The sequence below is a fragment of the Diabrotica virgifera genome, chromosome 1 (genome assembly GCF_917563875.1).
Source record: "Diabrotica virgifera virgifera chromosome 1, PGI_DIABVI_V3a".
NCBI lineage: Eukaryota > Metazoa > Arthropoda > Insecta > Coleoptera > Chrysomelidae > Diabrotica > Diabrotica virgifera.
In genome coordinates, this window is record NC_065443.1 from 316,905,514 (window position 1) to 316,920,503 (window position 14,990).

The 14,990-nt window shown below is 32.0% G+C and overlaps 1 protein-coding gene across 3 annotated transcripts in view; it reads right to left on the reverse strand.

Moving 5' to 3' along the window:
• Positions 1-14,990, reverse strand: part of LOC126879267 (E3 ubiquitin-protein ligase RBBP6) — an 80,409-nt gene that overhangs the window by 53,051 nt on the left and 12,368 nt on the right. For all 3 annotated transcript variants that reach the window (XM_050642342.1, XM_050642340.1, XM_050642341.1), the window contains 7 exons: positions 12,248-12,370; positions 12,079-12,187; positions 11,908-12,019; positions 11,131-11,245; positions 9,767-9,882; positions 5,120-5,254; positions 4,798-5,010 (listed from right to left, as the gene is read on the reverse strand). In XM_050642342.1, coding sequence (XP_050498299.1) covers positions 4,798-5,010; positions 5,120-5,254; positions 9,767-9,882; positions 11,131-11,245; positions 11,908-12,019; positions 12,079-12,187; positions 12,248-12,370 — 923 coding nt within the window. The remainder of the gene's footprint in view (positions 1-4,797; positions 5,011-5,119; positions 5,255-9,766; positions 9,883-11,130; positions 11,246-11,907; positions 12,020-12,078; positions 12,188-12,247; positions 12,371-14,990) is intronic.

Below are 14,990 nucleotides of genomic sequence, written 5' to 3' on the forward strand. Positions count from 1 at the left end.
TAACACCCTATATTTTATATCACTATTGAAAAGTACCATTACCGTAGTTTAATTTTTAGATAACATTCCCCATGTCTAAATTTATTAGTTTTCGAGATATTTTCATTTTTCAATAGACCAGTAGCGTGGCCACCCAAATCACCAGAATTTAATAAACTGGACTGATTTTTTTGGGGTTACGTTAATAATGAAGTTTATAAAATACCTCCAACAACAAGGGATGAGATAAAATAGAATACAAAGTGTATTTCGATGTGTTAAATACAAATGCTCCGTGGAGTAAGTAGCTCATTTAATTATAGTTTTTAGGCGTACATAAATGTGTTAGGAGATAATTTTGAACACCTTATGTAATTAAATATTAAAAATATTTTATTAAAAGTAGCTTCTAATTTTTTCAAACATGTTTTTTTGCAAAATGTATTACTGATAAATTATGTTTCGTTCTTTATTTGTTACATTGTTACATTTACGTACAAAAGTAGTGTTTAATTGTCTTCACAAAATATTGTATTTTGTGTTTGTGTGTTTTTTTGTAAAATTTATTACTAATTTTCTTTGTTTATTTGTTGCATTTACACAAAAAGATAGTTTTTAATTGTTTCAAAAATGTTGCATGTAGTGGTTGTGTTTCTGTTTGTAAAATGTATTACTAATAAATTATTTTCATTTCTTTATTTGCTACAGTGTTACATTGATTACCGGATTGATAATCGGTAATCTTCAATTGTCAATTCAGTCATGGCTTACTTAAAATTTAGATAAATTTAAACACCTAAAATAATTTGCTCTGAAAAATGAAAATATCTCGAAAACTAATAAATTTGGGCATAGGGAATGTTATGTAAAAATTAAAGTACGTTAATGTTACTTTTCAATAATGATATAAAATACAGGGTGTTCCATTTAACATTACTGAGAAAATAATGTACTTGCGTTTTGACTCACCCTGTATTTGATATAAAGAAAATTAGCAATATCAATAATTCTTAAAAATTTTGACAATAAATAAAAAATATGGCATTAATAAACCATTGCTGTTGTGCTTATTTTTATTTATACAGGGAGTTGAACTTGTTACGATTTTCATACAAAATTGGTTATAACTTTGTAAATACCCTGTATAACATTACAAACCTTTATATTTTTGTGATGGAGAAGTTAACAGGATTTCGAATATAAAATAAAGTATAGGGTATTCCATTTAAAAAACATAAGTTAGGTCTGCCACTGTGTTATCGAACACCCTGTAACATTCTAACTAATTTTGTAATGTACGGTGGCTAAAATTTTTGTTATTAACATTTATTGATATCTATTATTATAGCGGAGCTATTGAGCCTTACCCTACTAATCAATCACCCTGTATATAGAAACAACATATACCAAATATCAACCCTCAAATCGCAATATTGAATTTACAATGAACATTTAAAGTTGTGATCGCCAGCTATCCAACAAGAAAAGCGCGGCACGCTGTCTGACGTCACGCTGCTCCTTCCAGGATAAGAGAACAACGAACTGGCAACACTGGAAGATTGTTTGTATTTAAAATTGACAGTTCGTTGATTTAAAAACATTGTGTTTTGTAGGTTAGATTTTGCTCGTGTAGAATTTCTTTTTATCTGTGCTTTAATATAATATTGATAATAATAATGGAAGCAACACCAAAAAAATATTACAAATATTGTATCGTTCCCATGTTTTCCAATACCACTTATTAAACTGAATACTATTTATTCGTGTACCTCAAGATCAAAAACGTCGTTTAAAATGGTTAAAGGCATGCAAAAGAAATGAGAAAAATATTTCACACAAGACATGTGAGGATCATTTTATTGTGAGTATAAAAATCAGACTCTATTTTCATCTACATATCATTATAGTCCAGAAAGCCACTGCGCATCCGCTAGGAAAAATATTCTAATTCGGAGTTTTTGCACAATCTTACTCAAAAAGGACTCCTTTTAACAAATTTCCATGTTGCCAGCACCAAAAGGTGGACAAAAATTTTTTAAACGTTTTTTTTTTGTTTTTTTCCTAAAATTATTTTTATTGCATGAAAAAAAGTTTTTTTAGGTTTTTTGGATCATTCCAAACAGAAAAGGTCTTTAGTGACTTTTTTCTAAAAATGATAGTTTTTGACATATAAGCGATTAAAAATTGAAAAATTGCGAAATCGGCCATTTTTAACCCTCAAAGACTATGTGAAAAACTGAAAATTTGAATGTTGCCAAGGTAGGTAGATATTCTTTAAACATCGATTGATGAAATCCCGAAGAGTTTTTTGCAATACAATATTCAAAACTCCTTTGTTTTTTAATTGCGAATCAAGCGTGCGCGACACTATTTTCCACCGACAGTATGGTGCAAATGAAAGGAATAAATTCGTTATCTCGAAAATCGGCGACTTTAAGGAAAAATCCCGAAACAGGTCGATTTTTATTTTTAAGTTATGATATTGTGGCATATATGGTATACTAGTGACGTCATCCGTCTGGGCGTGATGACGTAATCGATGATTTTTTTAAATGAGAATAGGGGTCGTGTGGTAGCTCGTTTGAAAGGTTCTTCAATTCTCCATCAAGTAATGTACATTTACATAATCTTTTATACAGGGTGTCCTTCTACTTCTTTTTTTGTCAAATAATTTAATTTAATAAACATTTTTTGGACACCCTGTATAAATAATTATGTAAATGTTTATATTACTGAATAGAGAATTGAAGAACCTTTCAAATGAGCTAGCACACGACCCCTATTCTCATTAAAAAAATCATCGATTACGTCATCACGTCCAGATGGATGACGTCATTAGTATACCATATATGCCACAATATCATAACTTAAAAATAAAAATCGACCTGTTTCGGGATTTTTCCTTAAAGTCGCCGGTTTACGAAATAACGAATTTATTCCTTTCATTTGCACCATACTGTCGGTGGAAAATAGTGTCGTGCACGCTTGATTAGCAATTAAAAAACAAAGGAGTTTTAAATATTGTATTGCAAAAAACTCTTCGGGATTTCATCAATCGATGTTTAAAGAATATCTACCTACCTTGGCAACATGCAAATTTTCAGCTTTTCACATAGTTTTTTAGGGTTAAAAATGGCCGATTTCGCAAATTTTTCAATTTTTAATCGCTTATATGTCAAAAACTATCATTTTTAGAGAAAAGTCACTAAAGACCTTTTCTCTTTGGAATGATCTAAAAAACCTAAAAAAACTTTTTTCCGTGCAAAAAAAATAATTTTAGGAAAAAAATAAAAAAAAACGTTTAAAAAATTTTTGACCACTTTTTGGTCCTAGCAACATGCAAATTTGTTAAAAGGAGTCCTTTTTGAGCAAGATTGTGCAAAGAATCCGAATTAGAATATTTTTCCTAGCGGATGCGCAGTGGCTTTCTGGACTATTATAAGTAGGTACTTATTTTATGTTCACTTCTTTGCTACACAATGCAATAATATAATGCAATTATATAATGATATTATAATATATTAATGCAATATGTATGCAATATAATAGGTATTTTACAGTATTACAAAGAACCTTATGTTTTTAATAATAATTCTTTTTAATTTTTTACGATTTTATGATTCCTTATGATTTTATCACATATTATTCATAATGTACCGTTGCAGCGTTGCAATACTTACCGCTTTTGCCCGTTTATAGGGACAATCAATAAACTGTCTGATACCACAACCGATTCCGCCCGTTGAAAGAATAATTTAAATTGTGCAGCTTTTAATTGCTTATATTTATTTCATAATAATCAAATATGAGATTTTTTGTAAACTGGGGTTCTTTTAACAGCATTAAATAAATAACGTTTATCAGTGATATTTATGGAATATAATTTTTATGCAAGTTCCCTATTGCATATCATATCAATATTGTGGAGCAACATTATTGCCCGATTTCATAATGACAACCTAAAGTAAACTTTAACTAGGCACTAAAGTGCATAAAGTACATAAAGTTACTTACTTCTTCTTTATTATGATGGAAATCCATTTTTCCTTTGTATTAATTTGTGTTTAGAAGTTGTAAACGAATAGAAATTAAATTGACAATTTTTTGTTGTAGTTATATAATTTATAACACAGTATTTGCGAAATCCCATTTTCTTCAATGACAGTAGGTATGAAATATGCCAATATGACAATTTCAATTGACAATAATAATTATTTATGAAAGTTACAAGATTTCTCCGCTAGTCGCGCACTATCCTTTTTCGTATCCCCTCCAAGTACCTGCACACAGCGAATAGAGAACATGTACATGAAGAAAATCAGTATGCATTAAGGACTTCTAAAGGCAAAACATAATACAATGTGATCCATTTGAAATAATAAAGTTTATAGATTTCCATAATAATGGAACACCTGATAACATTCTAAATGCCACCATAATATCGGCCACATTCTAAGACCCTTATACACAAAACTCTATAAAATTCGTGCAAGCCATTTCCGAGATAATTGAGGCATTCAATACCAAAGAAAAAACACCGATTCGAAGGTAATAAGATTTTTACACAGTGATTTACACAAACCAGAATGTTTGTTGCAGCATTTTCCATTATTGTAACGATAGCAGTGATCAAGATGTTCTCAAAGGCAATAAAAAAGAAGCTGGACATTCAAAATTAATCGTCTGAGTAGCTGACTAATAAAAATTTGACACAACCAAATGACTATACATCAAAAGGTGACTTTTAAGATAGAACATGAGGTCAAAAATAAACGATTTGAAACGTTTAACAGTTAAAAAGAACGACCAATAACTTACCGACTCAATGAAAACGATCTGGAGCGACTCCTCGATCTTCTGGCCCCCCTGGGCGACCGACTTCTTCGCCTCACGGGCGATCTACTAAAACTTCTGCTACGACTACGGCTCCGACTATAACTACGTCTAAAACCTCTTTGCTTGGCGCGACGTTTCTGCTCGTCTTTCTCTCTCAAAAGTCTGTTAAAAGCTGCCAACGGGTCGTCAATTACTCTGGAAAATTAAAAAATGTTGTTACAGATGCGTTTGTTCACTTTGTTGACTTCCAACGTTGTATATTCCGCCAAATTTGTGCGTCCGTTAACAAAAATATGGTACTTACCCGACCGGTGCCCTATCTAGCATTCTTCGGTTAAAGTCGCGATGGTTTCTGGAGCCTGGAGGGAAATTTTGGAAGTTTGGCACGCCCAGGGGCGGTCTGGACCCATCAAACATACCTCTAGGAACATTGTATGGTCTAGAAACGATAAACATTAACGTTACAAACCTTTATACGACCTATATACGTAGTACGTACATGAAAAAACAAATGTATCCTAGTTATAAACTAATGGTCAAACAAATAGGCATACACGTCATAGATTCATTGACATCATAACCCACCGGTACAAACTTGACGGCAAACAAATTCAACAAATTTTCCCTCATATATTAGTTTTTTCGTTAACGCCAAGTTTACCAGGAAAACGATGTTTTATATGTTTATATGTATTTACCACAGTAACTACCGGCTACACTGTTTATCTTTGACTTTAAGGGCCGGTTGTTCGAACGCTAATCAAGAAGTTGATTATAATCAATCATTTATTGTAATCAATTTTCTTGATGGGAATCAAATCGCGACATGAAAAATACATGTAAAACACTAATCAGTTATTGATTGTAGGTAAAACAGTAATTAAAATATAGCCGCAGCTCTTAAATTATTAAAAATTGCTTATTATTATTATTGATTTGTAAGTAAAAACAAGAAATTAACATCAGAAAGAGTTTAATCATGTTTTATTTTAAATTAAAACCAAAATAATAAAATAAATCAGTCAACATAACCTCAAAATGCAACATCTGTCAGAAGTACGCTTAATCAAATATAATTGTAATTAAATATTTGATAATGATCAGTTTTGATTAGCGTTCGAACAACCGGCCCTTAGAGTGTGAAATAAAGATAACTATCTGTAATTTAAGTGTCAAAGACATATTGTCCTATACAGGCTGATTGATTAGTAGGGTAAAGCTCAATAGCTCCGCTATAGTAATAGATAGCAATAAAAGTTAATAACAAAAATTTTAGCCACCTTTGAGCTTCACACTACAAAATTAGTTAGAATGTTACAGGGTGTTCGATAACACAGTGACAGACCTAACTTATGTTTTTTTAAACGGAACACCCTATATTTTATTTTATATTCGAAATCCTGTTAACTTCTCCATCACAAAAATATAAAGGTTTGTAATGTTATACAGGGTATTTACAAAGTTATAACCAATTTTGTATGAAAATCGTAACAAGTTCAACTCCCTGTATAAATAAAAATAAGCATAACAGCAATGGTTTAATAATGCCATATTTTTTTATTTATTGTCAAAATTTTTAAGAATTATTGATATTGCTGATTTTCTTTATATCAAATACAGGGTGAGTCAAAACGCAAGTACATTATTTTTTCAGTAATGTTAAATGGAACATCCTGTATTTTATATCATTATTGAAAAGTAACATTAACGTACTTTAATTTTTATATAACATTCCCTAAACCCAAATTTATTAGATTTCGAGATATTTTCATTTTTCAGAGCAAATTATTTTAGGTGTTTAAATTTATCTAAATTTTAAGTAAGCCATGACTGAATTGACAATTGAAGATTACCGATTATCAATCCGGTAATCAATGTAACACTGTAGCAAATAAAGAAATAAAAATAATTTATTAGTAATACATTTTACAAACAAAACACAACAACTACATGCAACATTTTTGAAACAATTAAAAACTATCTTTTTATGTAAATGCAACAAATAAACAAAGAAAATTAATAATAAATTTTACAAAAAAACACACAAACACAAAATACAATATTTTGAAGACAATTAAGAGGAAACAGTAGCGATTAATAGGTAGCGAAAACGCGTTCCAAGATTGCGGCTGTAATTTTGAATATTTTTTCGAGATACATATTTGGGACACGTATTCGTAATATAATAGAGAATGGCGGTACAGCGCCCAATTAGAAAAATATATTAATATGTGGAAATTACTCTGTAATTAAATACAATATTAAAAAAACGAGCCTGTACCGCCATTAAGAAGAACACAAAAATACACTTTCTTCAAATAAACTTTTTTATCCGATGCCTAGATTTTGTGTCATTTTGGAACTACTAATGAAATAAAAAATTTTAGTAGTTCCAAAATGACACAAAATCTAGGCATCGGATAAAAAAGTTTATTTGAAGAAAGTGTATTTTTTTGTTCTTCTTAATGGCGGTACAGGCTCGTTTTTTAATATTGTATTTAATTACAGAGTAATTTTCACATATTAATATATTTTTCAAATTGGGCTCTGTACTGCCATTCTGTATTATATTACGAATACGTGTGCCAAATATCTCGAAAAAATATACAAAATTAGAGCCGCAATCTTGGAACGCGTTTTGGCTACCTGTTGATCGCTACTGTATCACCTTAAACACTACTTTTGTATGTAGATGTAACAATGTAACAAATAAAGAACGAAAAACAATTTATCAGTAATACATTTTGCAAAAAAAAACATGTTTGAAAAAATTAGAAGCTACTTTTAATAAAATATTTTTAATATTTAATTACATAAGGTGTTCAAAATTACCTCCTAACACATTTATGTACGCCTAAAAACGATCATTGAATGAGCTACTTACTCTACGGAGCATTTGTAAATTAACACAGCGAAATACACTTTGTATTCTATTTTTCATCTCATCCCTTGTTGTTGGAGGTATTTTATAACTTCATTATTAACGTAACCCCAAAAAAATCAGTCCAGTTTATTAAATTCTGGTGATTTGGGTGGCCACGCTAGTGGTCCATTGAAAAATGAAAATATCTCGAAAACTAATAAATTTAGACATAGGGAATGTTATCTAAAAATTAAAGTACGGTAATGGTACTTTTCAATAGTGATATAAAATACAGGGTGTTCCATTTAAAATTACTGAGAAAATAATGTACTTGCGTTTTGACTCTCCCTGTATTTGATATAAAGAAAATTAGCAATATCGACCATTCTTGAAAATTTTGATAATACGTTACAAAATATGCCATTAATAAACCATTGTTGTTTTGCTTATTTTTATTTATACAGGGAGTTGAACTTGTTACGATTTTCATATAAAATTGGTTATAACTTTGTAAATACCCTGTATAACATAACAAACCTTTATATTTTTGTGATGGATAAGTTAACAGGATTTCGAATATAAAATAAAATATAGGGTGTTCCATTTAAAAAAACATAAGTTTGGTCTGCCATTGTGTTATCGAACACCCTGTAACATTCTAACTAATTTTGTAATGTGAATCTCAAAGGTGGCTAAAATTTTTGTTATTAACTTTTATTGCTATCTATTACTATAGCGGAGCTATTGAGCTTTACCCTACTAATCAATTACCCTGTAGAAGGATATGTAAGATTTTTGTTTTTTTATTGTTTTTGTTTTTCTTTTATAGCCTTTAGGAGCTGTGTCCATTTAGCCAGCAACATTTCTTAAAATTAACGCCTAACTAAACCTACCATACAACAAAACTATTATATGAACCTAATCGACCAATCAAGGATAGGTAAGGGAAAGTGAAGTTGGTTAAAAAATAAACTGTCGTTAAACATAAGCTAAACAAATAAAATATAAAATAAAAATGTATTTTTTGTACATTTTTATTTTATAGTAGTATTACTCCGTGGAGTAACTAGGTGCATTTTCCGTTGGAACTTTACCAAGCTGCAGACGGGGGTTGTGAATTGCATAGTGTAGAATTCCTTCCCTTTTGTCTTCACTGCAGCATCCATTTGGCTTGCAAATTGTAGAAGCTTTGGAGGTGTCACCAGGAAAATGTACCTATAAGTTTTCAATTTAAAAATCTTTTAGTAATATTTTTAATATTTTTCAATATTATTAATGTTGCTATTAGGATTGAAAAACTTTATCATTCAATTGCCAGATGACGCTAGTCACCTAATCCATTCACGTCAGTTGCAGTGTGGGACTAATATGTGTCAAAAAATTTACTGGATTAGAGAAAGCAACCTATGAATTTTCTGAAGAGCCTCCAACAAGAGGTGAAATCGTCGATAAGAGTGCTGGTTGCGCTCTCTAATCTAAGTAAAGATTAAGACATTTTTGGCTTCGCATTGCAACTGAATAAAAATGGTATACATTTTTATTTTATAGTAGTATTACTCCGTGGAGTAACTAGGTGCATTTTCCGTTGGACCTTTACCAAGCTGCAGACGGGGGTTGTGAATTGCATAGAGTAGAATTCCTTCCCTTTTGTCTTCACTGCAGCATCCATTTGGCTTGCAAATTGTAGAAGCCTTGGAGGTGTCACCAGGGAAATGGACCAATTAGTTTTCAATTTAAAAATCTTTTAGTAATATTTTTAATATTTTTCAGTATTATTAATGTTGCTAAATTTGAAAACAATAATTTGACATGATAGTTAACCGCCAATATCATGATAGACGTCAGTTACCATCCACAACCTCACCAAATGCATATAATAATGGCGTCATATAAACTCACTAATAAACGTCACTAATTCTAGCCAATGAAATGTTCACTGTAATAGGAATAAAAGTCAAAAAATCTGATCAATAGTCAAAAGTTCCCTATATATTTTTTTAAACTTATAATATGGCAATAAGGGAAATTACGTGCATTCCTTATTGTTTGATTCCTTTAATTATCTTAAATAAACGTATTTCAACCTACCCTGGCGGCATGAAAGAAGGCCCTCCTGCAGCCGGAGGAAATCGATAATTGCCGCCCGGCGGAAAAGTACCAAGCGCCGGCTGTCCGACAGGATAATTTCCAGGTACCGGTGGAACCTAAAAAATATTTAGTTTACTGAATGCGCAGCACATATTTTTCCATATCGACACGTTCTTGTATATTTCTTCACAACAATTACTACATAACGCAATGTGACAACATCGCAAATTTATGCAAAACCTTATAGAAATAGCATTATGAAAGCAATTTTGCTGAGTTATTAGATTAGATAATAGATTTGGTATAATATAGATTAGTAATAATAAATAGATAGCAAATTAGATATCGAATAGACTAGTTGTGACTTGAATGTGTGGACACCTTCATAGATCTAGGCTCGCTGTTGATTAAATGCAAAAACGTCAGCAAAGAAATTAAAAAAAGAATAGTGCTTGCCATTAAGTGTTACTATGGCTTGGTAAGACAGATGGCTTCAAAACTACCAAGAAAAATTAAAGCGATACCTATAAAACACTAGTGGTAAACACTAAAAGACCAGTGCTCACATATGGAGAAGAAACGTGGTCACATACAGAAGGAACAAGAACTACTTAAACGATTTGAGCGAAAAATCCTAAGAGGAATATATTTATGGAGGAATAGAAAAGCAAGGTTTATGGAGCACTGGAGCAGGCGTTTCAACTTTGAGTTGTATAGAAATTTCGGAGAATTTGATGTTGTAAAATTCATTAAGCGAGAAAGCTTTAGATGGATAGGGCCTGTAATCAGGCGAGAAGAAGGTGTGACAGTAAGCCCAGAAACAGACGAACCACTCTGCAGCGCTACTCAGTGGCGCCACAAAGTAGCTTGTGACTAGCCGTATGTTATGTAAATTAAACGTACCATTCCAGACGAGCGATAGTGGCCAGCCACTGTCGCCGATACTCGCTGCTAGTGGCGTCCACTACAAAATCGCCTGTCTAAGCCACTCTGTGGCGCCACCGAGTAGCGCTACAGAGCGGCTCGTCTGTATCTGGGCTAAGAAAAGTTTTTGACCGAAGAGATCCCATTTGAACAATGAGACTTAGGAATCCAGACAGACTTAGAGGATGATTTAAAATCTTAATGTTTTGTTCTGAAGATTTAAATAGATGCAAATCCAATAGATTTAAAATCTATTGGATTTTAAATCCAATGCAAGAGTTGCAGCGTGGAGAAGAGTTGTCAGAGACAGGAGTAAATGGAGGATTGTTTTGAAAATGCTTTCCCACTGATGACACCATCAGAAATCTAATTGCTTTGAAAATAATTATATTTTGCCGACGGTATAGTCATTACCACAAAGTTTATAAGGTCTAACTTACCTGTAGTGATGGCAATTGTGTTGTATTTCCGTATGTTGTCGGTGGATAGCTATTCGCGCCAGCTGGGGCGACTGGTTCATCAACTGTCGGAGTTCCAGACCTTTTTTCACGCGATCTAAAACGAAAACATAGTGAATATGTCTTTCAACAGAAGAAGTTTCTAAACTTCATGAATTATATTACAATGTAAAATTATGGGCACTACAGAAAAAGGAAAAGATTCGTTTTCCTAGAGTCTAGAGAAAGGCACAAATATATTGGATACTATATAAAGGTAGAAAGAAGATAATGAGACGGATTAGAGAAAGTGAAATGAAGTGGAATTATAAAAGCGTATAAAACTGCAGGAATTTTCACTAAGGAAATAAGACTCAACCCTGCCCCACTCTTCGTCAGATTTGTATATCTTCAGATGTTTTGTACTCTATTTCAATTGTTGCCGTTTGGTGGCAATATGGTTCTGAGATAATTCGTCCTGTGCGTCTATTCCAGTTGTTGTAAAAATCCCGATCATCTTTTGATGGTTGATACAGTCAAATGCTTTTCGATAATAAATAAAACATGCATATACATCCACATTCATGTCTCTGCATCGTTGTGTTAACACAGTAAGGCAAAAAGAGCTTCTCATGTTCCCAATCAATTTTGAAATCTGAATTGAATGTGAGTCATCTGGAACCCACACTTCTTGTAAATTCGTGTATGGATGATTCTAAGAAAAATTTTAAGGGAAGAATTTGGATTTTTTTGAGTACTGTTACGAAAAATATTCCTCACCTGGAATTACTTCGAGAACGTGACCTCAATCGTCGAGGGCTCCGTCTAGGAGACAGACTCCTACTTGCACTCCTACTTCTACTTCTAGTTCTACGCCTCAAACGTGGAGGACCTGAAAATTCAACAATTCCCTGTTAAGACGCAAGACAAAAAGAAAAAAATTAAACTTACGGTCTCTGGGACTCCTAGGAGAGCCGTCCCTGTATTTTCTATCGTCTCGTTTGGGCGAGACACCGGGAGGCCCTTCGGTGCGTTCGCTACCACCGTAAAAATTGTCGTTCTGTAAAAAAAAAAGAAATAAAAAATTGGATACTACTCGAAAACTATTTTGGTGACTTACTCTCGGTATATCACCGATTCGATTTGCTTTGAAAGAATCCGTGGAGTCTGCTTCTGAAATAATGGTCTGTCTTTCTCCGTCGACTTCCACTCTGTTGGGATCGTCATATTTGAGTATATGGTCCTGTAATTTAGAGAAACACTGTGAGATACAAACAACTAAGAACAATTTTAATTGAGAATATATTTATTTTGACATTCGATATATATTTTTTGTTTTGTTTAGTCATATTTCAATGTGGGGTCCATCCATGCCAAGTGGTCCAATGTAAATTAAGTTAGTTGCTTGACTATTCTTAATATTTTTAATTTTTCTATCTTTTAAACTTCAGTCCATAGAGACTACATAATTCCATTTATTTTATTTTTAAAAAATTTATTTGCCGATGACGGCCATTTTTGTTAAAGCGTATCGATCATTTTCACAGAAAACATGGCTTCGCTCTTTAGCCAATATTTTCACTGAGGTTTGTCCTAGAACAATAAATCAAAAACCAAAATTTTTAGAAAAGTATGCTCTAAAAAAAAACGGCCAATTGGGACCGTGCAAGTTCGGAAAAGCGACACCTGGTTTCTACGCTCTGCAACTTTATTCGCACTTTTAATTATATTGACCAATCATATGGTCCTGGTTGCTGGATAATTGTCAAGCCCATAAGTTCAAAAAAATAATAAGAAGAAAAAATAAGATTCAGATTATGTTATTAAAACGTAAACAATTGTATGTAGTAAATAATTAAATTTACCTTTATATAATAATTGCATATCATATCAATATTGTGAGCAACATATAATTTTTCTTCTTCAATGACAGTAGGTATGAAATATACGTCAATTTGACAATTTCAATTGACAATATGAATTATTTAAGAAAGTTGCAATATTTCTCCGCTATTCGCGCACGATCGTTTCTAGTAAAGTTGACACCATCTATCTATCGTCCGTCGGCAAATTCAAACAAAAATATAACTCCAGACCATCTTTTACCACCTGTAGTCCAGACAAATTAATATATGTATTTAATATATTTTTACCACCAAAAATGAGATGTTTTAATCAAATATTACTTCAAATATAATCTGCAGAATAATTTTGAATCACGTTCCGCTAATGAACTTGCTTTTTTGTCCTTAAAAGTAGAAAAAAGTTTCAATTCTATTGCTTAATATTTCATCTAACAATTTTAACTGTACTAAGTACTAATGCCTAAGTATACATTTTCAAGTGTTAAACTGATTGATTTACAATGAGTAACCCGGTTGTAAAAATACCGGCGTGTTGCCGTATCAAAGGGACGTCGGCGTCGCGTCGGTTTACTCGAATTTCATAACATACAAATGTTATCTGTTTGAATTTGCCGACGGACGAAATATCTATGGACCCGACTTTATCCCCTCCAAGTACTCACACACAGCGAATAGCATTATTTACTTTCACACTACCTTTAAGGCCTTAAATGAACCTCAAAATTTGAAAAGGCAAACTGATAAATTCCATTTTCAGCATTTTCTTAACAGCCTAAGGCAGGGATTCTCAATCTGTGGTACATGTACCACTGGTGGTACATTTCATTAGGTGCGGTGGTACACAAAACGCGAAACCACAGCCAAAATCCAGCATATTTGTAGTTAATTAAATTACTTACCTCCATAGATTCCTCAGTTAGGTGGTACCAAAAATAATTATAAGCATTTTGGTGGTACATGCTCAAAAACATTGAAAACCACTGGCCTAAGGCAAGCCGATAATGGGTCTATTGAATAAAAATAAGTATTTGCTTTTACTTACAAATATTTAAGTATTTACTTAATAGTAATTTAATAAAGTTATTTCTTTAATGCTTTATGTAATTACTTAAATACTTAAATACTTGTAAGTAAAAGCAAATACTTCTTTTTATTCAATAGACCCAATGGTTTGTATTTTTTTTCTGCAAAAGACATACTACATACTTTAAATAAAAAAAGTTTGAGCTTTGAGACTGCAGTAAATTTTTTCAAAAAAAATCTCAAAAATGTAATTTTTTGAAAAATCTCAAAGTTTGACCCCTTATATCTCTGATGGGCAAGAATGAAAAAATTTGAAATTTGGCTGAATGTTAGCCCCTAGCAAGTAGAATCAGGTGTAAAAATTTGGAGTTGCAGACTTACGTCATATAGGAGTTACAGGCCTGAAAAAATGGTCAAAATTTGAGCGTTTGCAGGCAGGGTAATTAAAATTCAAATAAACGGTCTAATGAAATAAAAATGAATCTATTTTCACCAGATTTCACAATGAATACAAATTTATACAGGGTGGGCCAAAGAAATGAGTTCAGCTTGATATTTGGCAGTTATTGGATTTTAAGGGAATGCCGAAACAGGTCCATTTTTATTTTTAAATTACAATTTTTTATATTATATTTCATACGTCTCCATGATGTGTCATCGCCAGTGACGTCATCCATCTGGGAGTGATGAGATGATAATCGATGATTTTTTTTAATGGGAATAGGAGTCGTATATTATCTCATTTGAAAGAATGTTCAATTCTCTGTTCAGTAGTATAAACAATAATATAATTATTTATACAGGGTGGCCAAAAAATAATTTTTGAATTAAATTAATTGACACAAAAAGAAGAATGTATGTAATTTATTTAACTCAAAATACATTGTACTGCTGTCAGAAAATAGAAAAAAAAATATTATTTGGCAAATAAACATTGCTTTTCGCTTAAATTAAATGGTCAAACTGTCAAGAGGT